Source organism: Zootoca vivipara, chromosome 2 (genome assembly GCF_963506605.1).
Source record: "Zootoca vivipara chromosome 2, rZooViv1.1, whole genome shotgun sequence".
NCBI lineage: Eukaryota > Metazoa > Chordata > Lepidosauria > Squamata > Lacertidae > Zootoca > Zootoca vivipara.
The window spans coordinates 109,507,253-109,533,440 of record NC_083277.1 but is presented as its reverse complement, the minus strand read 5'-3'; the positions used below and the strand labels follow the sequence as shown (position 1 = coordinate 109,533,440).

General features: G+C 44.2%; 4 protein-coding genes across 4 annotated transcripts in view; all 4 read right to left on the bottom strand.

Annotated features, from left to right (window-relative positions):
* Positions 1-26,188, bottom strand: part of LOC118079554 (transmembrane protease serine 12-like) — a 105,834-nt gene that overhangs the window by 19,028 nt on the left and 60,618 nt on the right. The gene's annotated exons all lie outside the window — the stretch shown is intronic.
* LOC118079555 (N6-adenosine-methyltransferase TMT1A) lies at positions 72-6,447 on the bottom strand. Its single transcript, XM_035103817.2, has 2 exons — positions 2,483-6,447; positions 72-426 (listed from the first exon to the last, which is right to left on the bottom strand). Exons 1-2 carry the CDS (start codon positions 2,981-2,983, stop codon positions 190-192), a joined length of 738 nt encoding a protein of 245 aa, XP_034959708.2. The 5' UTR covers positions 2,984-6,447; the 3' UTR covers positions 72-189.
* LOC118079556 (N6-adenosine-methyltransferase TMT1A) lies at positions 7,953-13,240 on the bottom strand. Its single transcript, XM_035103819.2, has 2 exons — positions 12,662-13,240; positions 7,953-8,564 (listed from the first exon to the last, which is right to left on the bottom strand). The coding sequence occupies exons 1-2, from the start codon at positions 13,163-13,165 to the stop codon at positions 8,328-8,330; spliced, it is 741 nt and encodes a 246-aa protein (XP_034959710.1). The 5' UTR covers positions 13,166-13,240; the 3' UTR covers positions 7,953-8,327.
* LOC118081455 (N6-adenosine-methyltransferase TMT1A-like) lies at positions 14,500-22,319 on the bottom strand. The gene is made up of 2 exons (XM_035107941.2): positions 21,678-22,319; positions 14,500-15,937 (listed from the first exon to the last, which is right to left on the bottom strand). Exons 1-2 carry the CDS (start codon positions 22,179-22,181, stop codon positions 15,719-15,721), a joined length of 723 nt encoding a protein of 240 aa, XP_034963832.2. The 5' UTR covers positions 22,182-22,319; the 3' UTR covers positions 14,500-15,718.

Here is a 26,188-nt window from a genome sequence, read left to right as displayed (position 1 = left end):
CTTTGAAATATATAAAAGGAGAATCCTTAGCATGTTTACTCAGAAATAAAAATTTACTGAGTTCAGTGGAGCTTTCTCCCAAGTAATTGAGCATACTACTGTATTGCAGTCCGACACAGGAGCTGAACTCAGTGGAACATATTTTTCTGTAAACATTCATCTGATTGGATTGCACTGGTGCATTGAAAATTACTTTACAGCATAACCAATGATATGTGGCTGAATCGGTGTCCAGTGTAAGGGGACACATATATGTTGCAGCTTTACATCTGAGAAATTTGCTTTGTCAAGATCACTCCAGATCTCTCTTGTTAAGCAGCATCCGTCAAAGAGAAGTTTCCATGTTGGGAAGAGAACTTGCTGCCAAAAGTAGCACCAGCTTGAATGGTCTGCAGCCACATGTTCCAAGAAATAAAATGCTCCACCCTAAGGGAAAGGAGGAGACCATTTGAACAAGTATTTCAGGGAAATCAGAGTGTAGGATGTTTTGTGAATGATATAAGACCACTCTTAGTGCCTTAAAATCATGATATTTATTTCCTGTAGCATCCCTGTGGGTTTGATAAAGGAATTCATGAAATAATCTGGTCAGTGGATTAATTGAGCAGGATACTCCTGGATTCAAATCTGGTCGAGTAGGGTGCCCTTACCTAAACCAGTTTAGATACATGAGTTCTGGCATATGATTCTACAGGCTCTGCAACATGGTCACTGTTTATAAATTCGCCATTTGCTATAAGCAGGCACAAGCCATTTGTCTAAGACATTTGTCTAAACATTTGGTGCAAACAGGCAAAGAGGCATTTGCATTCCTCCCCTTTGTAAAAATCCTTTGTTCCCCTGCCTAATCCTTTCAGGAATTTATTACATGCTTTGTAGTGCAGATAGATCTATAGCAGGGGTCCCCAGACTTACCCGGCTTTGGGCCGGTGCCCGCCGCGCCGATCGTGCAGCGGGCCAGAGGGCGGGGGAGTGCGTGCCCATGCGCATGCGCCCACACACTTACTGGCGCGCTTCCAGGTCGGAAAAATCGCCGAAAATCGTTTGTGTGCATGCGTATGGGCCTCCCCTGACCCGGAAGTGCACTGGAAATGACCTCTTCTGGGTCGGGAGAGGCCCATACACATGCGCACAAACAATTTTTGGCGCTTTTTCCCGATCTGGAAGTGCACCGCCGCACTGCGTGCCATAAGAGCAGGCGGCGGGGGTCGCCGCGGGCCGGATTGGGAGGCCAATTGAGCCGCATCTGGCCCGCGGGCCGTAGTCTGGGGACCCTGATCTATAGCCTGGGAAAGGCCTTCCTGGTTTTTCCTCACTATTCTCTGCTACCTGATCCTTTCCCACTCCTCTCCCACGTGAAACCCTTTTGGGATGTGCTGATGCGTTTGATTGGTTGTTTTGAATTCTATGAAGCAATTCTTTTGTGTGATTAAAGTAGCCTGGGTGAAGGGTCGAGAGGTCCCTTCTCTCTCTCTCTCCCACTTCGGACCAGAGCTTTGCAGGTCAAAGTGTCTGTCTGTCTGTCTTTTCCCCTTTCCCTATTCTTCCCTACACTCATGAGTAAACCCTACAATTTCCCCCAAAATCTGACTGACTGACTTGTACTTTGCTTGTTCCTTGCATAAATACCTGTGAAAATGTCAGTATTCCAGTAGCCCGAAGGTTTAAGAGCTCCTGGTTTGTGGTTTGCACATATGTATGTTATTACAATCTGTTGCAAGCTGCCTTGAGGATCATTCAGTCAAAAGGCAAGATATACAACTTCTAAATGAATATTAAACTCGGGGCATACACAAACATGTAAGCCCAAGGGCTGATTACCTGCCATTAGCAATCTCCCTTCTGTCTGACAGGAAAATTTAGCACAAGGTTGGGGTCCATAGTCAGTGGTCCCAAAAGGAATGCCAAATAGACACAGGCTTCAGTGATGCTTTAGGCCTTTGTCAAAAGGAACATACACACAGTCAGTCTGCTAAGACAGATGTCTTCTAAAGGTTGTATAGTTACTTATCTCCTTGGCTCAGGGATCACATAAATCCATACCCACCAACATTTCTCCGTTGAAAATAGGGGCATCCTAAGGAAAAGTGGGACATTCTGGGATCAAATCAGAAACTGGGACGGTTGTGTAACTCTGGGACTGTCCCTGGGAAAGAGGGACACTTGGAGGATCTGCAATCCCATTTAGTTTGATGGAGCTTTTCCCCTAATAAGTGTGCCTACAATTGCACTGTAATATACAGCTGCCTATCAGGCCTGTTCAGAGCTTGTCTGAGGTCTGGGGTGGGAGTCTTGTTAGTGGCATGACAGCATAAGTTTGGCAGGCTCTCGTGAGGGCCCCCTAGCCATCTTTGAGGTCCGGTGCAAATGAACCCTGCTGCTCCCTTCCTTTGCATCAGCCTGCTGCCTACCACACCCCTCTGAAATTGCATCTCTACCCCACCATGTCTCTTTTGCTGCCCTCTCCCCCTCAAATACTCACTGGCTTGAGGACCCTGCAGACTTCGCTCAGAACACTTTGCATGTCCCGCACGGAGCAGAGGACCAAAGTGGAAACGACGACATCGACGGAAGAATCGGCCACCTCGTGCAGATTCTCCGCAGGGGTCACCAAAAAGCTGTCAAACTGAAGGTGCTGGTTCTGGGCCATGCTTTTGGCTAGACTCCGTTGAAAGTGGGGGTTGGGGTCTGTACAGGTGACCCTGCAGTTGGCCGGAAAGAACTGGAAGTTGGAGCCCGTGCCAGTTCCTATCTCCAGCAGCCGCAGCTGCCCCGAGGAGCCTGCAAACTCCAACAAGTTGCGGAACAGCTCTTGTTTCTGCCTTGACATCTTCTTGTTGTAACTGGCTGCAAACTTCTCCATGAAGGCCGGGAAGATCTTCTTGCAGTAAGGCTGCCATACTCCCAAGTACGAGAGCATGTATATGGGAAGGGCTAGCAGCTGGAGACAGAGACGTAGGCAGAAGACCAGGGCTGTTGCCATTTCAACTCCTCCAGCCCAGTCTCGATCTTTCTCCCTCTTTTCCCCTCTAAAGTCCAGAAGCAGGGCAAATAGCTTTGAACTCTGTGCAAACGTCGATATAGAGAAGCCTCCCTGGAAAAGACCCTGATGTTGGGAAAGATTGAGGGCACAAAGAGAAGGGGACGACAGAGGACGAGATGGTTGGACAGTGTTCTCGAAGCTACTAAAATGAATTTGACCAAACTGTGGGAGGCAGTGGAAGACAGGAGTGCCTGGTGTGCTATGAGGTCATGAAGAGTCGGACACGACTAAACTACTACTACTACTACGTTGTTGTTGTTGTTGTTGTTGTTGTTGTTGTTGTTGTTGTTGTTACCTGAGGTAAAGCCTTTTCCATTCACAGGCAGCTTAACCCAAGCGGGGGGGGGGGGGGGTTAAGAAAAAAATCTCTGGAGGATTAACTGATTAACATGTAGCCAAATCTTAAGTGTTTAGAACAACATACCGTACCCTCAAACATTTATCTGATAAAAATACGGACATCCTATTCAACAACAACAACAACAACTTTTCTCATTTATAAATAAACATTTTAAAAACTTCCCTATACAGGGCTGCCTTCAGATGCCTTCTAAAGGTTGTATATTTACTTATCACCTTGGCTCAAAGGTCGAGTAACTCCATACCCTGCAATATTTCTCCGATGGAAATAGGGATGTGCTAAGGAAAAGCAGAATCATATCAGAAACCGGGACGGCTTCTGTAAATCTGGTAATGTCATTGGAAAATAGGGACACTTGGGAGGGTCTGGAACAGTTTGTTCCTACTCTAACTCATTCAAGTTGTTAGGCTCAAGTATGTACAGTTCTCTCTCTCAAAGCAGCCTTGCAATTTCTCCTATAGCTTTCCCTTGATGTCAATGCAACCTTTTGCCCCTCAGGCAGGGATCTGAAGATCTACCTTATCTGCTACTGTTTTATGGAGAGTTCTTTTGTGCAAAGGACAGCGCATGATTTCTTGGCTAAGGGCTGCCATTAGCCAGCTAGCACCTTAAAGACCAACTAAGTTTTTATTTTGGTATGAGCTTTCGTGTGCATGCACACTTCTTCAGCAGTGTGCATGCACATGAAAGCTCATACCAAAATAAAAACTTAGTTGGTCTTCAAGGTGCTACTGAAGGAATTTTTTTTATTTTGCTTCGACTCAGATCAACACGGCTACCTACCTTTAATAAGCCAGCTAGTTTGGCAAATGTAGCATCGGGGTGAAAGGACTTTTCAAGGAAAGTTCAGTTTACCCCACTGTTTGCCAACACACTGCCTGACCCCCACCCCCCTTCAAAAGACACTTTAATTGCTGGATTTTCTGTTCCTTAGAGACATAATCCCCCCCCCCATTCTGCATTCCCATTTTGCGCCAGTTTTAATCTTTACCCTCCCGTCCATAGCTTTTCTGCCTCCTTTTCTGCAACCCCACTTATGCACAGACCTCCCTCATAGTAACTGCCTGAACCTTCATCCTCAGTCCCTTGCCTCCTTTTTGCAGCCCCCTTTGGCACTCCCTCCTTTTCACTTTCACCCCCTTTTTTCCTCCTTTATTTTTTCAAACTCCCCTTGCACCACCCTCATTTCCATGGCCCCTCCTCCCTCCTTTCTGTAGATATGTTACTGTACTCTTAAGAGGAATGGAACCTTAACAGCAAATCTTCCAGTTTGTTCAGTTAGAGAAGGCTGTGTGGAGAAGGGGGAGGCCCTGCAGTGCTGCCAGTTGAGTCTTAAGTCTCCGCCAGTTGCTGCCGCCACCACCCAATAAGGGGAGCGAGTGGTGCTGCGGTCTAAACCACCAAGCCTCTTGGGCAGGCATCCCCAAACGTCGGCCCTCCAGATGTTTTGGACTACAATTCCCATCATCCCTGACCACTGGTCCTCTTAGCTAGGGATCATGGGAGTTGTAAGCCAAAACATCTGGAGGGCCGCAGTTTGGGGATGCCTGCTCTTGGGCTTGCTGATTGGAAGGTCGGGGGTTTAAATTCGCTTGATGGTGGTGAGCTCCCATTGCTGTGTCCCAGCTCCTGTCAACCTAGCAGTTTGAAAGCACCCCAACACAAGTAGATAAATAGGTACCGCTGTGGCGAAAAGGTAAATGGCGTTCCATGCACTCTGGTTTCCGTCATGGTGTCCGTTGCGCCACAAGCAGTTCAGTCCTGCTGGACACATGACCCAGAAAGCTGTTTGTGGACAAATGCCGGCACCCTTAGCCTGAAAGTGAGATGAGCGCCACAACCCCATAGTTGCCTTTGACTGGACTTAACCGTCCGGGGGTCCTTTATCTTTTTACCATTTACCACCAGCCCCATTTTTAGCCACCACCCACAGTCCCAGAACCCATGAGGTGGGGGGGGGCGACTGGGGCTGCACCAAAGCAATTCATTTTTTTATTTGAAAAAAAGGCTCCTAGCCACTGCAACCTGAACTCCTCAGTTCAACCTACACACAATCTAATGGGGAAAAGGAGGGCTAGCTTCCAGCTGCCTTATCCCACTCCAAGATCAAAGCAGCCCCATCCACCCACCCACCCCTTAAAGCCCTGGAACATTGGGACCAATGCACCCCCCATTTCCCAGACCGTTCACTTACACGTTGCTCACAGCGTAAAAGCAGCCCACACTCTGCAAGTCTCTCTGAGATCTCAGAAGGATGTGCTGGTTTCTTACGACGCTGGTCCTAAACATTCAAATTAGCATGAATTCCATGCACAAGGGGATTCCAGAATCCTGAGGTTGGTCACTGCACGCACTTAAGCAGACAAACTGTAAAGCTTTATCTATACAGTGGTACCTCACAAACGAATGCCTCGTGCAACAAAAAACTCGTGAGACGAAAGCGTTTTGCGATGCTTTTGGTGACTCGCAAGACGAAGTTTTCTATGGCCGCGCTTCGCAAGACGGATTTTTTTTGGCGGGTGTTTTGTTTGTTTGGTTTTGCCGTGGCAAACCGCGCTTCGCAAGATGAAATTATCGCAAGACGAAGCGACTCGCGGAACGAATTAATTTCGTCTTGTGAGGCACCACTGTATATATAAAAATGTAGGCATTGCGAGCGCGGATGTAACAACCTTTCACCGTAACCGCTGAACCAAATTGCATCAAATTAGGACAAAGCGCACCTTGCCCATCAGGGTGGGATCTAGCATTAAAAAAATATCAAAAAACCACACCTTTCACACCTAAAATAATGATTAAACACACAAAAAAGTGGTGCCTAAGTTAGACGTCACCAGCAGAAGGTCTGAAGACTCCAACATCATCCAATAGAAATAAGCTGCATCTTTGAGGGCAGGACAACGTCACACACACACACACACACACACACACACACCCCAACATGCTATATCTGCCGAAACGGCTGTAACCCCTCAAAGCCAGACGACGGGAGATACACTGAGTCCAACAAACGCCACAAACACCCCACTAGCCAACCCACACCCCCGTCGCCACCACTATGAACCGGACCTCCACCGCAAACACCCCACTAAACAACCCCCCCCCTCGCCACCCCCTCTCCGACAGGACAGGCCACGATCTGTATCCAGACGGGCGGGATGAAAAGAGCGCACCTGAGCATGTGCAGAGTTGCTTACCCCCCCCCCCCCATGTCCTCTCTGAAAACCTACTCGAAAGGCCGCTCATCCTCCCGCTCCCCTTCTGTCCAGAGAGGGATACAAATTCCTACGACCACCGCGCCGATGCCAACTGCCCTGAGGGCGTTGTGGACCCTCAGCCCGTGCTGGGCCATGTCCACCGTGGGGCTCAAGGCCAACACGCCCGGAGCCCCGGCGCGGTACAACTCCCATCGCCGTGGCCGCTCAAGAGCAGGCCGTGCGGGGGTTCCGCTCCTCCAGGCCCTGACGGAGACGGTGGCGGCGGTAGCAACATCTTCCCCACCCGATCCGGATCAATGGGAAGGGCATGTTGAGCGTGCCCTCATGGGGACGTCTGAGGCAGGGCAGCCATCTTTGTTTAGGGCCGACGGCGAGCTACAAGGAAAATATCTTAAGGGGGGAACTGAGCGGCGTTCCCGCTCCCACCATCTTTGACGAGGGCGGGCGCGGGCTCAGGGCAGCTTTGGACACGCGTGTGCGTCGATGAAAAAAACAACAACCTCCTCATCCCTCACCCCTCCTCCAAGACCACGACCCTCCACAGACCCATCCCACACCTCATCCCTCACCACCACCCCCAGACCATGAACCCCCCAAAAACCTACCCTCTCTTCAACCCTCACACCACAACCCTCCACAGACCCATCCCACACCTCATTCCTCCCCAACCACCCCAAGACCAGGACTCCCCAAAGAACATACCCTCTCTTCAACCCTTTCCCCCACACCACACCCCTCCAAGCACCCATCCCACACCTCATCCCTCGCGACCCCCACCCAAGAACAGGACCCCCCAAACTTCCTCACCTCTATTCAACCCTCCCCCCCACCAAAAACTCACACTACCCACGGACCCACAACCACCGTAACCAACAAACCCACACTCCTTCCATTGGGGGGCCAAGGTATGGGGATACGGGGGGGAGGGGGCAACACTCCCCGGGGACAATAGAGGGCCTGCGAGCACCACACTGACAACACCTGCGATAGGAAACTCTCAATCATCTTCCAAATTAAAAAGAAATTATGTTTAAGGTAATTGACAATGGCTGATATCCCAACCTCCATGGGGATCAGATGCTTCCCACGGGAAACAGTAATGGTAGATCATGAATCATCACCTGGAATTGAATGAGGCAAGTCCAAGCTACATGTTCACATCTGCAATGTTCACATCTGCATGGGAGCAGCTGGATTGTGGAAAGTGAAGGTAGCTGGACAGTCTGTCAAATGGAAATAAAAAAAATGGATTGGCAATAACATACATGTGTGTGTATCCAATTACAGATTGTGCAAGAGGTTCACAGGCCATAGGTGACCTAAATAAAAATAAAAATAAAATAAAACAAATTTTTATTTATACCCTGCCATTCCCAGTCAAAACCGGGCTCAGGGCGGCTGACACCAGTAAAATTACAATAAGACGTAAAAGAAAGAAATAATAATAATTAAAATACAATTTAAATTTAAAATTTTAAAATGCAGCCTCATTTTAAAGTAACCCAAATCAAAACCATAAGGAAAACATAGGGGTCAGACTGAGTCCAGCCCAAAGGCCAGGCAGAACAGCTCCGTCTTGCAGGCCCTGCGGAAAGATGTCAAATCCCACATAGTGATGGGCTGTCCTATAATTCTCACGATTAGGTTCTACACCCCAACGCAGAGACACCTGCATGGAGATCTTGTACAGTAATTTATTTCCAAGCTATTTTACAGCATAACCTATGATATGCGGCTTAGTAGGGTGCCATTTTAAAGGGGCATGTATGTGCCGTAGCTTCAGCTCTGAGAAGCCAGCTTTTTCCAGGTCGTTCCAGGTTTCTCTGGTCAAGTGGCACCCGTCAAACAGACATATCCAAGTTGGATCAAAGATCTGCTGCCAGAAGAGACTCCAGCTGGAACGAGCACCTGCAACATGTTCTAGGAAGTAGAAAGCGCCACCCTGGAGAAACAGAAATGGATGTATATAAGTTACTTTCTATTCTCCTTTGGATTTCCTCAGATATTCCTTTGCACAATCAGCGCTAATGGTATCAGAGTGCTGTTAACTTTTCATGGCAACAGCCACTGTCCCCCTGAATTCTGTTGATGGATTTGGATGATGATATGGGTGTAGCTGTACATTACAAACACACATGGTTCTACAGCAGCTTTAAACTGTAATACAGTCCTCTGGAATAATCAGAGGAAAATGTCATTCTAGATGTTGACTCTTTCCACTTGCTTTAAAGTTCAAGCAAACCAAAGAATAAACACCACGGACAGAATAACTGCCACACACCGAAAGAATAAGTTATAGTTTGAGTGCCTCACTTGTAGATTTATAAATCATTTAATGTGTCAACACAAATAGAAGTTATTAACATTTGAAACTGAAATTAATAAGATTTTAGAACGCAGAAATAAATAAAATGATCAAACCATCAATTCTAGCATGTGGGGGCCACTTTATCTAAATTATATACTGTAATTCTGTATTTGAACGATTCGTATTAGTAATTGTATTATAAATTGGTATTGTTATAATGAGGGTATTATATGGAAAATTATATATATAAATATATGTATGTATGTATGTATGTATGTATGTATGTATGTATGTATGTACATACATAATTATATGTAAAAAAAAAGTTCAACCAAACCAGATGTGAGGGACAGGCCAGCCTTGTCTTTACTTTCTGCACAATTCACATATAAAGTCTCTCTCTCTCTCTCTCTCTCTCTCTCTCTCTCTCTCTCTCTCTCTCTCTCTCTCTCTCTCTCTCTGTGTGTGTGTGTGTGTGCCTTTTTTCACACGAAATGGAGCATAAGGGTGAGGAGTAAAATCTGGCCCCTTTCCTACCTCATCTCAAAAGTTTTCAATTTCTTTTCTGCCAACCCAGCCCTTATACTGGGTAAGATGGGGAGAAAATTGCTTAAAGCGATGAAGTTAAGTGGGGCAGTGCCATCTCCCTTTATCCACATGCTTGGTGTTATATAAAAAAATAGACACATCTACCCACTTTATATCAGAGTAGGGAAAGAATAAAACATATGTCAGAAGAACAGGTGCCTCTGGGAAGCCCACAAGCATAACCTGAGTGCAACAATGCTGTCTCCACCTGCAGAGCTTAGCATTCTGCCTCTGACAGTGGCATGATTAGAACATTTGACTACTAGCCACAACGGCATTGATAGCCTTCCCTTCCCTGAATTTGTCTAATCTCCTTTTTAAACTATCCAAATTAGTGGCCAGCACTCCCTCTTGTGGGAGAAGATTCCATCGTTTAACTCAGCACTATGTAAAGAAGGACTTCCTTTTCTGTCCGGAATCTTCGAACATTGGATGCCTTTGGCGTTCTAGTATTATGAGAGGAACACAGAGATCTCAGTTGCTTAGAGTGTGGTGCTGAGAACACCAAGGTTGCAGGTTCGATCCCTGCATATTCCTGCATTATAGGGGGTTGGACTAGATGATCCTTAGGCTCCCTTCTAATTCTACAAGTCTATGATTTCTCTGTCCGCTTTTCTCCATTCCGTGCATAATATTACACATCTCCATCATTTGCCTTTTCTCACAGCTGCTACAAGCTGGGTCAACATCTTCATCAAGCTATCTGCTATGGCTGCAAAGTTAATGAATAACAATTTGAGTTTAAGGGCTCGTTTCTCAAATAACTGATGGTGCAAACTACAAATTAAAGTATACTGTGAAGTGGTATGTAAACTGTTCAAAATTCCAAAGTTTATTTATGTTGGGTGCTTTTAGGATTAGGAGCCAAGGTAACCAACCTTTTGGGCCCAAGGTTGCAGTCACGCTTCACGAACCCTGGTGACGCCAGGGGGAGCTTTCAGTTGTATTTGCATCAACAGGCTCCTTCCTCGGGGTGTTAACCTGATATGACACCCCCCCCCCCCCCGCCGAGCGGGGTGGAGTCATGCTTGCTAACGAGTCCAATGCCTAAGCCAATACCTCTCACTTGCTCTAACCAATAAAGTTGTGGCCTTATTCTACCCATTAACTCAAATACCATGTGTCGCTGTGTCTTTATTTCTGGTGGGGGGCGGGTCCTCGAACCGCAACTGCATGCCAATGCTGAGAAGGACGAAAACTCAGTATGGATCCATACAGATGTAAGAGTTGTAAAGAGGAGCTATCCCTTTTCCTGGCTCATCAAATGAACCATCTGATGACTGAGGAGAGGGCAATTTACATCCCCATCAGGCCACTGGGCTTGAAGGAGAGGTTTACATAACTTCATCCACCCTGGTACCGTGGCAGATATTTAACTAAGTAGACATAATAGAATTAATCACGGTGACTAAGAGAGGTTCATTCATTTTAATAGGTCTACTCTGCACTGAATGCTACCTTATTTTATCTTTTGTGGCAGCTGTCCAAATTGGCGGTGTTGCAAGGAGAAAGATAATACAGTGGTACCTCGGTTTATGAACACAATTGGTTCCAGAAGTCTGTTCATAAACTGAAACATTCATAAATTGAAGCAAACTTTCCCATTGAGAGTAATGGAAAGTAGATTAATCCGTTCCAGACGGGTCCGCGGAGTACTCAACCTGAAGCGTACTTAACCCGAAGCATGGGTGTAATTGGTTCCGGAAGTCTGTTCATAAACTGAAGCGTTCATAAACTGAAGCGAACTTTCCCATTGAAAGTAATGGAAAGTGAATTAATCCGTTCCAGATGGGTCCACTGCGTTCGTAAACCGAAAATTCGTAAACCGAGGTGTTCATAAACCGAGGTTCCACTGTAACTGTTTGGGCTGGATCATGTCCCTAGACTAAGAGTCCTGGATTTACGTCCCAGTTTCTGATTTGATCCTGGAATGTCCCGCTTTTCCTCAGTCCCTATTTTCATTGGAGAAATGTTGGAGGATATGGAGTTATGTGACCCCCAAGCCAAGGGATAAGTAACTATACAACTTTTAGAAGACACCTGAAGGCAGCCCTGTATATGGATTTTTTAAAAGTGCTTTATGTTTTATTATGTTTTTATGTATGTTGAAAGCAGCCCAGGGTGGTTTGGGCAACCAATAATACAATTGTTGTTGTTGTTGTTGAATAGGATGTCCCTATTTTCATCAAATAAATGTTGGAGAGTATGAAATCTGTCACTAGAGTCAGTTAACAGCTTAGCCAAGCGTGATTTTGAGTTTGCCAGTTTTATTGGTAAGCAAAGATGGAAGATGTCAAGGAAATCTCAGTGGGTGAAACAGATACATTTTACTCACTATACTTCAAAAGGAAGGAGAGGGTATAATGTGTTTAAAAAGCCATTCCCAAACATGCATAATTCTATTTTTTAAAAGAAAGGCAGGTGGGGATAGACCCAAAACAAATGCAAAGAGGGTGAAATGTGAGTAATAATAATAATAATAATAATAATAATAATATTTTATTCATTCATTCATTCATTCATACAGGTTTTCCCAGCCACTCTGGGTGGCTCCCATCAGAATATTAAAAACATGATAAAAGATCAAACATTAAAAACTTCCCTAAACAGGGCAGCCTTCAGATGTCTTCTAAAAGTTTGTTTCCTTGACATCTGATGGGAGGGTGTTCCACAGGGCGGGCACCACTACCAAGAAGGCACTCGGCCTGGTTCCCTGTAACTTCACTGCACAGTGAGGGAACCGCCAGAAGGCCCTCGGAGTTGGATCTCAGTGTCCGGGTTGAACGATGGGAGTGGAGACGCTGCTTCAGGTATATTGGACCTTCCTGCCCAACCATCTTATCAGTTTGAACATCAGAGACAAGCATGTTTAAAAATTCACTTCCACAAGTGCACAACAACAACAGAAAATAATAATAATAAGAGGCATGTCTAGATCTGTGTAAGGTGCCCTCAATAACACAGAGTGTGGGATTGTTTCTTCCTAACTGTAGTTAGGGAGAAAAGCAAGGGAGTGATCCCAACATTTGCAACTTGTGAGAATGTAAATAGCTCAGATGTTGAAGTGACTAACACCCGAGAATACAGCGTGCCCCTGCAGTTACTGAATTGTCCTTGTTCTTCCCACAGCGTGAGCTACTTACTGGTCTCAGCACCCGTAGAACTTCTTTCATAACTTGCTCTGGGCTCTTCACGGAGCAAAGCACCAGCGTTGAAACCACCACATCCACCGATGCAGCTGGTACCTCGTGTAGGTCCTCAGCCGGAGCCACCAAAAAGCGTTTCACCTGCACGTGTGGATTTTCAGCCACGCTCTTGTCAAGAAACTTCTGGAAGTTGGGGTTCGGATCAGTGCATATGATTTTGCATCCCGCAGGGTAGAACTGAAAGTTGGAGCCGGTTCCCGCTCCAATCTCCAACAGTGTGAGAGCCCCTGTGGGACTGGCAAAGTCCTTCAGGTTGCTGAACATTTCCCTTTTCTTGTCGGACATCAGCTTATTATAACTGACAGTCACCACAGCCATGACGTAGGGGAATAACTTCTTGCAAAGGGGTTCCCAGATACCCAGATACCATAGCAAGTAAGCAGGGAGGGCTAATATCTGGACGCATATCCTGAGCAGGACAACTAGGCACGTTGCTTCCATGTTAGCAAGAGGGCCGAAAACAGCAAAGCCAGAGGAGAAAAGAAAGTCAGTCGCAGAGTCTCGAGGGTGGGGCTTGTTTTTATCTGCAGCTTCCAGTCCTAGTTCCAGCCAGTTAAAATGAAGCCACCAAGTTCCAGGAATAGCTTGATATATTTTAAAGGTACAGCTGCCAGAGCCCTTGGCAGTGACCACACTAGCTGAGAGATCTCAAAGGGTGGAGAGGAATGTTGTTCATAAACTAAACTCTCACACTCACTCACTCACCAAAAACCTCGTGTGTGCACGCACTCGTAATCTTGCCCTTGTCAGAGGGAACTTAAAAACTGTAGTTGCTGTCTTTAAGAGGGAAATAATCTAATTTGGGGGGTATTCTAACACTTTATTGCAGCAGTGTACTCCGTGGTCCTAAGTGCCAGATTTAAGTATAAGCTAAACAAGCTATAGCTTATGGCCCCAATCTTTTTTTGGGGGGGGGGCTCCAAAAATTTGAAGGGAACAAAACTGGATGTACATTTGCAAAATATAAGATAACAAACAAAACAAAACATACATTACATACAGCAACAGTGTTTTGTGTTGTGTAGGCTCCTATTTTGTTATGTGCAAATGGCTTCAGATACCTATGTAGGTCCATAAATTACCATATAGCATATATTCAACACAAAAAAAAAACCCAGCGACAATTTGTTGTTGACAAAGGACAGCTGGACATATAAAGGGCCCCATTACCTTCAGCAGCTTAGAGCCTCATCAAACCTAAATCTGGTTCTGGTGGTCCTGTAGTAACCCAATGAGAATGTCGGTTTAAATTTGTTACAAGCTTTTCCTAAATATAAGAGGAAACCTTTTTCGCATGGCAGAACTCTTTCGCACCAAAGCTGCGGTGAAAAATGTTGGGGTGGAAGGATTGGCTCCCTCTGAGTTGAAACTAGTCTTCAGTGATATATTTGCTTCCCTTGCGGGTTTGTTGTTTTGTCTCAAGCAGCTGCAGGCTTGAGCAGCACAGTCCTGCCTTGCAAATGCTTCACTTTTATTCGCCTGGGCTGTTCTTTTGGTCTCTGTGTGGCAGGAGAGACATGGGCACCTGATGGTTTTTATTACCTAACTTAGGTTAATTATAAATCTCCCTAGCCAGTGCGGAAGATGAGAATATAGGCATACGGCGATCCTTTCAGAACTGGGCCCTGTAGCAGGAACTTAAAAATCATTTTAAGTTAGAGCTTAATAATTATTTCACTATTAATATACTTCTTCTTAATTGTATTTCAGTTTAACAATTACTTTGATAAAATACATATTTTGTTATAGGCTTTGGATACCTATTAGGTCCATAAATTACCATATAGCATACATTCAACACACAAAAACGCGTTGGCACATAATGGTTGCCACCTGTCTTGATGCAGGGCAGGGCATTTCAAAGAAGAGTTCCAGTGTTCAAGGCGGGACAGAGCACTTATGGGTGATTTCATTGTGCAGTAGAGTATGTGAGGGATTTCGGTGTAGGCTATTTGTGTGTGGAGTTGTTTTTCTGTGGGGGTCAGTGTGGGGTGTATGGGGTTACAGTGTGTGGCATGGCGCTTAGGGGCTTGCAGTGCAGGATACGTGCATAGTTGCCCCAATCTGAACTTTTTAGTTTACTACTGTAGATATCACATCTGTGCAGTTGACATGGTTCACTGAGGGGCATATTTTATATTAAAAGCAATCTCAAACTGCAGAGGAATATTTGAGGTCACTGGGAGTCAAAATGGCTTCAGGATTGCTCTCCTGTACTATTTCAGACACATGGTTTATATATTTAAATATGTGAGCATTTATGAATATTTATTCTGTATTTGAGACCTTAGAATTCTTATAACACTATCCCTGACTTTGCAACTGAAACCACCAAGGCGGCCATTACCAGACAACCCACAAAGTCAGGCCACGGCCAAGGAATGGAGAGACAGGGCAGAGGCCTCGGGTCACATTTAAATACTAGCCCAAGCCAAGGCCTCACCTCTACTTTACTCTTCCACATGCAGCTGCTGGATGACCTTGGGCTAGTCATCACACTTCTCTGAAGTCTCTCAGCCTCACTCATCTCACAGGGTGTTTGTTGTGGGGGAGGAAGGGAAAGGAGACTCCCTAAGGGGAGTGAAAGGCGGGATATCAAGTCCAAACTCTTATTCTTCTTCTGATATCCCAACCTCCTTGGGGATCAGATGCTTCCAGGGAGAATAGTAATGGTAGTTCATGCATCCTCACGTGGAAGTGAATGAGGCAAGTCCAAGCTGTGTTATCACAACATTCACATCTGCATGGGAGCAGCTGGATTGTGGAAAGTGAAGGTAGCTGGACAGTCTATCAAATGGAAATAAAAAATGGATTGGCAATAACATACATGTGTGCGCATCCAATTACAGATTGCGCAAGAGGTTCACAGCCCATAGGTGACATAGTGATGGGCTGTCCTATAATTCTCACGATTAGGTTCTACACCCCAACGCAGAGGCATCTGCATGGAGATCTTGTTCAGTAATTTATTTCCAAGCTATTTTACAGCATAACCTATGATGTGCGGCTTATTAGGTTGCATTTTAAAGGTGCATGTATGTGCTGCAGCTTCAGCTCCGAGAAGCCAGCTTTTTCCAGGTCGTTCCAGGTTTCTCTGGTCAAGTGGCACCCGTCAAACAGACGTATCCAAGTTGGATCATAGATCTGCTGCCAGAAGAGACTCCAGCTGGAAGGAGCACCTGCAACATGTTCTAGGAAGTAGAAAGCGCCACCCTGGAGAAACAGAAATGGATGTATATAATTTACTTTCTATTCTCCTTTGGATTTCCTCAGATATTCCTTTGCACAATCAGCGCTAATGGTATCAGAGTGCTGTGAACTTTTCATGGCAACAGCCACTGTCCCCCTGAATTCTGTTGATTCTTTTGGATGATGATATGGGTGTAGCTGTACATTACAAACACACATGGTTCTACAGCAGCTTTACACTGTAATACAGTCCTCTGGAATAATCAGAGGAAAATGTCATTCTAGATGTTGACTCTTTCCGTTTGCTTTAAAGGTCAAGCAAACCAAAGAATAAACACCATGGACAGAATAACTGCCACACACCGAAAGAATAAGATATAGTTTGAGTGCCTCACTTGTAGATTTATAAATCATTTAATGAGTCAACATAAATAGAAGTTTTTAATACTTGAAACTGAAATTAATAAGATTTTGGAACGCAGAATTAAAGAAAATAATTAAACCATCAATTCTAGCATGTGGAGGACCACCTTATCTAAGTTATATACTGTAATTCTGTATTTGAACGATTTGTATTAGTAATTGTATTATAAATTGGTATTGTTATAATGAGGCTACTAGTAAAGGTAAAGGGGCCCCTTACCATCAGGTCCAGTCGTGTACGACTCCGGGGTTGCGGCGCTCATCTCGCTCTATAGGCCGAGGGGGCCAGCGTTTCTCCGCAGACAGCTTCCGGGTCATGTGGCCAGCATGACAAAGCTGCTTCTGGCGAACCAGAGCAGTGCACGGAAACGCCGTTTACCTTCCCGCCGGAGCGGTCCCTATTTATCTACTTGCACTTTGATGTGCTTTCGAACTGCTAGGTGGGCAGGAGCTGGGACCGAGCAACGGGAGCTCACCCCGTTGCAGGGATTCGAACCACCGACCTTCTGATCAGCAAGCCCTAGACTCTGTGGTTTAACCCACAGCGCCACCTGGGTCCATAATGAGGCTACCACTGAACTTCAATTGAAAACTAATAAAAATTATTATACAGTCATACCTCGGCTTAAGTATGCTTCAGATTGAGTACTTTAAATTTAAGTACTTTGCGGACCCATCTGGAACGGATTAATCCACTTTCCATTACTTTCAATGGGAAAGTTCGCTTCAGGTTAAGTATGCTTCAGGTTAAGTACGGACTTCCAGAACCAATTACAGTTATACCTCGGGTTAAGTACGCTTCAAGTATACTGTGAAGTGGTATGTAAACTGTTCAAAATTCTAAGGTTTATTTATGTTGGGTGCTTTTAGGATTAGGAGCCGAGGTAACTAACCTTTTGGGCCCAATGTTGCAGTCACGCTTAGCAAACCCTTTGAGAGCTGCATGCCAATGCTGAGAAGGACCAAAACTCAGTATGGATCCATACAGATGTAAGAGTTGAAAAGAGGAGCTATCCCTTTTCCTGGCTCATCAAATGAACCATCTGATGACTGAGGAGAGGGCAATTTACATCCCCATCAGGCCACTGGGCTTGAAGGAGAGGTTTACATAACTTTATCCACCCTGGTACCATGGCATATATTTAACTAAGTAGACCTATTGAAATTAATCACAGTGACTAAGAGAGGTTCATTCATTTTCATAGGTCTACCCTGCACTGAATGCTACCTTATTTTATTTTTTGTGGCAGCTGTCCAAATTGGCAGTGTTGCAGGGAGAAAGATAATAACTGTTTGGGCTGGATCATGTCCCTAGGCTAAGAGTTTACCACTGCTGGTTTAAAATATATTGCTCTTGAGCAGGCACCCCCAAACTGCAGCCCTCCAGTCCAGATTTTTGGCCTACAACTCCCATGATCCTTAGCTAACAGGACCAGTGGTCAGGGATGATGGGAATTGTAGTCCAAAACATCTGGAGGTTTGAATGCTGTTTCTTGCCGACGCCAATTGACAGTTATCATATATGCTCAGAATTCAAATTCCTTTCCTTTCAGATCAGTTGCAGTTTGCTGACTCAAAATGAAAATCCTAATACCCCCTGTAGCGATCAGCTTAAAAATTAGCCAGGTTGTAGAGGGTTAATCTTAGTAGAACTCTGAGAACCCAGAGGGGAGGGCTCTGGGAGAGTATAAAAACCCCACCCCTGGAGTCAGTGAGTTAGTTGAAGGCAGTTGTTGAGTTGGCGTTAAGTTAGGAGTTGGTTATTCGCAGAGAGAGAGAGAGCTGGTTTAATATTGAGGTGGCTAATAGATAGTGATTATAGGCAGACAGGATACAGAGCTGTGTGATTATTTAAAAATATTTATTTAGTTGACTTTAGCGGTAATAGGCCGGTAATTTATATTTAGAGGTAATAGGCCGGTATAGGAACCACCTGTAATTTGGAACATCTAAGATTTGTACTGCAACCATTAAGCTTATGAACACAATAAATCATCTTGTTTTATTTTACCTTTTCCTGGTCTGAGGTGTGTGAGTGTCTGAAGGTATTTATTTTGTCGTTGGCACATCATCAATAGACCGTGAAACGTCCGGGGGTGATGTGCAGGTCAGAGTGACCGCGACACCCCCCTCCCAATGAACTCTTACATCATCATCAGACCTTGCACCAAAGAGTGAATCGGAATATTCCATGAAGGATTTGTCCAGAGTTTATTGTAAAGGCCATAGGGATGTAGCAATTTCAACTTTCTGTGTAACCCTATTTCCTAATCTATGCTACTGCGGGTGGTTTAGGATAAGGCAGACATGACCCTCTACCGGTAGATGAAGCATTAAAAAACTTCCCTGTACAGTGCTGCCTTCATATGTCTTCTAAAACTTATACAGTTACTTATCCCTTTGATGCAGGGATTGCAGAAGTCCATACCCTCCAACATTTCTCCAATGAAAATAGGGACATACTAAGGAAAAGAGGTACATTCCAGGATCAAATAAAAAACCAGGACAGCTTCTGTAAATGAGGGACTGTCCCTGGAAAATAGGAGTGTCTGGGGAGCACTGTACGATTCTTTGGGCTTTCACATATTTTACAATGTTTTACAATGCAGTCAGTTTAAAAAAAGAAGAAGTTCAGCCTTGGGTTTCCTCTTTCTGTCTATTCATCCATATCTGAGAAACAATAGTCAAGAGAAGTCTTAAGGGTAACATCAAATACTAACGGAAAATTAATTGACTATTTATTTTTGCGCTGGAACAGTCTGCGCAGTAAAACCTCTCCAACTTCTTTTAAAATAGCCTTGGTCGCAAATGCCCTTCTCTAGCTTGAATACAGGCTGTTGCAAAAAGGAACCTGAAGTTAAGCATGTTCTTATGCACATTCTTGCACAATCGGATTGCTTTTTAGATCATCTCATTTAAAAAAAGTTAAGATGTTACAGCTTTGTTCTGCACATAGCATTCTCCTTTAAAACTATAGCTATCTGCTGCTGTCAAAAACATTCAGGATAATAATAATAATAATAATAATACTGTAATACATTTTATTATTTGTTTCCCCAGCCACTCTGGGCTGCTCCCAACAGAATATTAAAAACACGATAAAACATCAAACATTAAAAACTTCCCTAAACAGGGCTGCCTTCAGATGTCTTCTAAAATCAGATAGTTGTTTTGTTTCCTTGACATCTGATGGGAGGACACTCCACAGGGCGGGCGCCACTACCGAGAAGGTCCTCTGCCTGGTTCCCTGTAATCTCACTTCTCGCAGTGAGGGAACCGCCAGAAGGCCCTCGGCGCAGAACTTCAGTGTCTGGGCCTAATGATGGGGATGGAGATGCTCCTTCAGGTATACTGGGGCTTCCTGCCCAACCACCTACCAGTTTCAATGTCGTAGATGAGGAGATTTATAAATTCGCTTTGATATTTCACAAGTGCACAACAACAACAGAAAATACGGTAATATTAATATTAATATTAATATTATTTATACCCCGCCCATCTGGCTGGATTTTCCCAGCCACTCTGGGCAGCTTCCAGCAGAAAAATAAAATACAATAAGAGGCATGTCTAGATCTGTGTAAGGGGCCCTCAATAACAGAGTGTGGGATTGTTTCTTAGTTAGGAATATAAAAGGATGCTGGAAGATGAGGCCCTCAGGTCAGAAGGCGTCCAACATGCTACTGAGGAAGAGCAGAGGACAAGTACAAGTAGATTCAGAGCTGTTGAAGCGGTTGGGCCAAGGTTGAAAGGTCGCTCAGTTGCGGATATGCCTGGAAGCGAAAAGAAAGTCCAATGCTGTAAAGAATAATATTGCATAGGAACCTGGAATGTAAGAACCATGAACCCTGGTAAGCTGGATGTGGTCAAAAATGAGATGGCAAGAATAAATAGAAATGGAGTGGCCCTCAGAGTCAACAAAATAGAAATGGAGTGGCCCTCAGAGTCAACAAAAGAGTGGTAAAAGCTGTACTGGGATGCAATCTCAAAAATGATAGAATGATCTCGATACGCATCCAAGGCAGACCTTTTAACATCACAGTAATCCAAGTTTATGCACCAACTACCAGTGCTGAAGAAACTGAAATTGACCAATTCTATGAAGACTTACAGCACCTTCTAGAAATGACACCAAAGAAGGATGTTCTTCTCATTGGAATGCTAAAGTAGGGAGTCAAGAGATAAAAGGAACAACTGGCAAGTTTGGCCTTGGAGTTCAAAACAAAGCTGGGCAAAGGCTAATAGAGTTCTGTCAAGAGAACAAGCTGGTCATCACAAACACTCTTTTCCAACAACACAAGAGACGACTCTAGACATGGACATCACTGGATGGGCAGCATCGAAATCAGATTGATTATATTCTCTGCAGCCAAAGATGGAGAAGCTCTATACAGTCAGCAAAAACAAGACTGGAGCTGACTGTGGCTCAGATAATCAGAAATGGAGGCAGTGAGAGATTTTACTTTCTTGGGTTCCATCATCACCGCAGATGGTGACAGCAGCCACAAAATTAAAAGACGCCTGCTTCTTGGGAGAAAAGCAATGACAAACCTAGACAGCGTCTTAAAAAGCAGAGACATCACCTTGCTGACAAAGGTCCGTATAGTTAATGCTATGGTTTCCCCAGTAGTGATGTATGGAAGGGAGAGCTGGACCATTAAGAAGGCTGATCGCTGAAGAATTGCTGCTTTTGAATTATGGTGCTGGAGGAAACTCTTGAGAGTCCCATGGACTGCAAGAAGGTCAAACCTATCCATTCTGAAGGAAATCAGCCCTGAGTGCTCACTGGAAGGACAGATCCTGAAGCTGAGGCTCCAATACTTCGGCCACCTCATGAGAAGAGAAGACTCCTTGGGAAAGACCCTGATGCTGGGAAAGATTGAGGGCACAAGGAGAAGGAGAGGACAGAGGACAAGATGGTTGGGCAGTGTTCTCGAAGCTACCAACATGAGTCTGACCAAACTGCAGGAGGCAGTGGAAGATGGGAGTGCCTGGCTCTGGTCCATGGGGTCACGAAGAGTCGGACACAACTAGAAATAGAAATACTTTATTGTCACTGTACCACTTGTTTACAGTGAGATTAAATGACTAAACAACAACAACAACAACAACAACAACTGTAGTTAGGGAGAAAAGCAAGGGAGTGCTCCCAACATCTGCAACGTGTAAGAATGTAAATAGCTCAGAAGCAAATTGGTTTATGCAGAAACAAGGAGGGATCTGAATCCCTCTACCTGCATTTGTGATTCCCCAATGGATATAGAATTGACTAACACCCGAGAATACAGCGTGCCCCTGCAGTTACTGAATTGTCCTTGTTCTTCCCACAGCGTGAGCTACTTACCGGTCTCAGCACCCGTAGAACTTCTTTCATAACTTGCTCCGGGCTCTTCACAGAGCAAAGCACCAGCGTTGAAACCACCACATCCACCGATGCAGCTGGTACCTCGTGTAGGTCCTCAGCCGGAGCCACCAAAAAGCGTTCCACCTGCACGTGTGGATTTTCAGCCAGGCTTTTGTCAAGAAACTTCTGGAAGTTGGGGTTTGGATCAGAGCATATGATTTTGCATCCCGCAGGGTAGAACTGAAAGTTGGAGCCAGTTCCTGTGCCAATCTCCAACAGTGTGAGAGCCCCTGTGGGACTGGCAAAGTCCTTCAGGTTGCTGAACATTTCCCTTTTCTTGTTGGACATCAGCTTATTATAACTGACAGTCATCACAGCCATGAAGTAGGGGAATAATTTCTTGCAAAGGGGGTCCCAGATACCCAGATACCACAGCAAGTAAGCAGGGAGGGCTAATATCTGGACACATATCCTGAGCAGGACAACTAGGCACGTTGCTTCCATGTTAGCAAGAGGGCAGAAAACAGCAAAGCCAGAGGGGCAGAGAAAGTCAGTTGCAGAGTCTCGGTGGTGGGGCTTGTTATTATCTGCTGCTTGCAGTCCTCAAAGATCTCAAAGGGTGGAAAGAAATATTGTTAATAAACTGAACACACACACACACCAATAACCTTGTGTGTGCATGTACTTGAAAATGGTATTTGCTGACTTTAAGAGGGAAATAATCTCATTTTGGGGGTATTTAACACTTTATTGCAGCAGTGCACTTTGCGGTCCTGTAGTAACCCAAAGAGAATGTTGATTTAAATTTGTTACAAACTTTTCTGAAATATAAGGGGAAACCTTTTTAGCATGGCAGAACTCTTTCACACCAAAACTGCGCTGAAAAATGTTGGGGTGGGAGGATTGGCTCCTCTGAGTTGAAACTAGTCTTCAATGGTATGTTTGCTTCCCTTGTGGGTTTATTTTTTTGTCTCAAGCAGCTGCAGACTTGAGCAGCTCAGTCCTGCCTTGCAAATGCTTCACTTTTATTCGCCCGGGCTGTTCTTTTGGTCTCTGTGTGGCAGGAGAGACATGGGCACCTGATGGTTTTTATTACCTACCTTAGGTTAATTATAAATCCCCCTAGCCAGTGCGGAAGATGAGAATATAGGCATACGGTGATCCTTTCAGAACAACTGGGCCCCGTAGCAGGATCAGTGCTGGATTTACATATAAGCGAAACAAGCTATAGCTTAGGGCCTCACTCTCTTGGGGCCCCCAAAAGATTTTAAAGGAAAAAAAACCTGGATGTACATTTCCAAAGTGTAAGATAAAAAAACAAATAAAATAAAACCTACATACAGGAACAGTGTTTTGTGTTGCGTAGGCTCCTATGATGTTAAGTAATGAGCCCCGCCTGCTAGCCTGCTCCCTAAAATATCACTGGTTTGCTCATTTCTATATATAGGCTGCCTACAATCTGCTATTTATAATTATTTGTAGTTTGCACCATATATTTACACCTATTATTATTTCAAGTTATAGTAAGTTTCTAGAGTCTAGATTATGAGTCTTTGTAAACTGTGTTTCTAAAGGAACTTTAGTTACAGTATTGCCAAATGCCAGTGTGTTTGCATTATTAAGTTTGTTAGGAATAAAAAATCATTTTAAGTTAGAGCTTAATAATTATTTCACTATTAATATACTTCTTAATTGTATTTCAGTTCAACAATTACTTTGATAAAATACATACTGGGAGAGTCAGGATTGCTCTCCTGTACTATTTCAGACACATGGTTTATATATTTAGATATGTGAGCATTTATGAATATTTATTCTATATTTGAGACCTTAGAACTCTTATACAGTGGTACCTCGGTTTATGAACACAATTGGTTCCGGAAGTCTGTTCATAAACTGAAGTGTTCATAAACTGAAGCGAACTTTCCCATTGAAAGTAATGGAAAGTGGATTAATCCGTTCCAGACGGTCCGCGGAGTAACCGTTCATAAACTGAAGCGAACTTTTCCATTGAAAGTAATGGAAAGTGGATTAATCCGTTCCAGACGGGTCCGCGAAGTACTTAAACCGAAGCGTTCATAAACTGAAACATGGGTGTAATTGGTTCCGGAAGTCTGTTCATAAACTGAAGCGTTCATAAACTGAAGCGAACTTTCCCATTAAAAGTAATGGAAAGTGAATTAATCCGTTCCAGATGGGTCCATGGCGTTCATAAACCGAAAATTCATAAACCGAGGTGTTCATAAACCGAGGTTCCACTGTACAGTAACACTATACCTGACTTTGCACTCTGCTTGCTTCTAGATCAGGTCTACCAACCACCACCTTACCTTTGGTACTGTGGCGAATTCTCACACTTCAGGCTCAGGTAGTCTTGCACTTATAATTTACTGTATGGACAGCTGCCTGCACATCTGTAATGTTGCTGTTTGAATCAGTCCCTTTATACTTTTCCTCTTTTATTTCATGAAATAAACCAATGGTTCTTTATTCCTCCTAGTACAGTATGTTCATCTTGTGGCACAGGCATCTCGTAAGGATACATTATTTAGACTAGCGTCTGATTAAAAAAAAGATATTTGGTATTAAGTTCTGTATCTCTATTTAATTTTGTTATTAAAGATTTTCTTGATTTACAAAGATATACTGTTATGCAATGTCTCTCATAACATTTTTACAAATCAGTTTCATTTGTTGAGACATTGGGAAGAAAGGGGGAGAGGTGGATGGGGGAGAGATGGGTGGGGGCTGGGTTGGGCGACGATGTTTCTATTTTACTTAATATATGTGGGTTTTTTTTGTCAGTGTCGCTTGTGCAGGTTCTCTGTCGTTCGCTTGTGTTCCTTTGGTGGTGAGAGATGCTGGGGTTGGCCTAGGGGTATGGTTGTTCATTTGTGGTTGGCTGTGGTGGTCTTTTGTTTTGTGTGTGAGTGGGGTGTGTGTGTGTTTTGGATCAGGTTAGCGTTAGCCATATTGATTTGTATGCTGTTGGTGGGTTTTTGTCATTGTCTTGTTGGGCTATGTATGTGATAAACGGGAACCATACCGGGGTGAAGCCGTCTTCTTCTATTTGTCCCTGTGTCAGTTTCAGCTTATTGGTTAATTTTTCTAGAACGGCTGTTTCCCATACTATTTGGTACCATTGGTCTATGCTTACTCCTGACAGGTCTTTCCAGTGTCGGGGTATGGTGCTTCTGGTTGCTGAGAGTTAAGTGGGTTATGAGTTCTTTGTGGTGCAATTGGGCATTATTGTCTTGGAAGATGTTTAGTAAGGCCAGTTCTGGGGTAAGTTCTAATGTTTGTTTGGTTATTTTGCTTATTTCTCGTATGGTTGTTGTCCAGAATAGTTGGATTTTGGGGCACTCCCACGTGTGGAAATATATGCCTGTTAAGGTGCACCCTCTCCAGAATTTTGGTGAGGTTTCCGGGCGTATTAGCACTAGTTTTCTTGGTATTAGGTACCATGCTGTATCTCTCTTTATAAACTCTAATAAAATTTATTTTTAAAAAATATAAACTGTGTGATTTTTGTTGTTGTTACTATATGTTGTTACTATGATATGGTGCTGGGGGAGACTCTTGAGAGTCTCATGGACTGCAAGATCAAACCTATTCATTCTGAAGGAAATCAGCCCTGAGTGCTCACTGGAAGGACAGATCCTGAAGCTGAGGCTCCAATACTATGGCCACCTCATGAAAAGAGAAGACTCCCTGGAAAAGACCCTGATGTTGGGAAAGATGGAGGGCACAAGGAGAAGGTGACAACAGAGGACCAGATGGTTGGACAGTGTTCTCGAAGCCACTATGAGTCTGACCAAACTGCAGGAGGCAGTGGAAGACAGGAGTGCCTGGCGTGCTCTGGTGCATGGGGTCGGACACGACTAAAAGAGTCGGACACGACTAAAAGACTAAACAACAACAACTATGATATGTATTTTTGTGTCTTTATATTGTAAACTGCCCTGTTATCCTTGGAGAGTGGTATAGAAATTTAATTTTAAAAATACAGTGGAACCTCGGTTTATGAATTTTCAGTTTATGAACACCGCGGACCCATCTGGAACGGATTAATTCACTTTCCATTACTTTTAATGGGAAAGTTCACTTCAGTTTATGAACGCTTCAGTTTATGAACAGACTTCCGGAACCAATTACACCCATGTTTCAGTTTATGAACACTTCAGTTTAAGTACTTCGCGGACCCGTCTGGAACGGATTAATCCACTTTCCATTACTTTCAATGGGAAAGTTCGCTTCAGTTTATGAACGCTTCAGTTTATGAACAGACTTCCGGAACCAATTGTGTTCATAAACCGAGGTACCACTGTAAATAAAATAAGGAAGCCAGTGGAACAAAATCAAAATCCCTTTAATAGCTGTTATTATTAAGTTTGTGAAAAGAATTAAAACATTAGCTAACTGCTCCCTCTACTGCCAACACAGCTGTTAGAAGCAAAGATCACCAGTGTTGAAATGATTCATCAACATCAGCTTCATTGGACTGGTCATCA

Coding starts and splice junctions, on each gene's coding strand:
- LOC118079555 (XM_035103817.2), bottom strand. CDS start 2,983: ATGGCAACAGCCCTGGTCTTCTGCCTACGTCTCTGTCTCCAGCTGCTA. Junction 427..2,482: donor TCTGCAGGGTCCTCAAGCCA/GTGAGTATTTGA, acceptor CCTTTCCCTTAG/GGTGGAGCATTTTATTTCTT.
- LOC118079556 (XM_035103819.2), bottom strand. CDS start 13,165: ATGGAAGCAACGTGCCTAGTTGTCCTGCTCAGGATATGCGTCCAGATA. Junction 8,565..12,661: donor TTCTACGGGTGCTGAGACCA/GTAAGTAGCTCA, acceptor CTGTTTCTCCAG/GGTGGCGCTTTCTACTTCCT.
- LOC118081455 (XM_035107941.2), bottom strand. CDS start 22,181: ATGGAAGCAACGTGCCTAGTTGTCCTGCTCAGGATATGTGTCCAGATA. Junction 15,938..21,677: donor TTCTACGGGTGCTGAGACCG/GTAAGTAGCTCA, acceptor CTGTTTCTCCAG/GGTGGCGCTTTCTACTTCCT.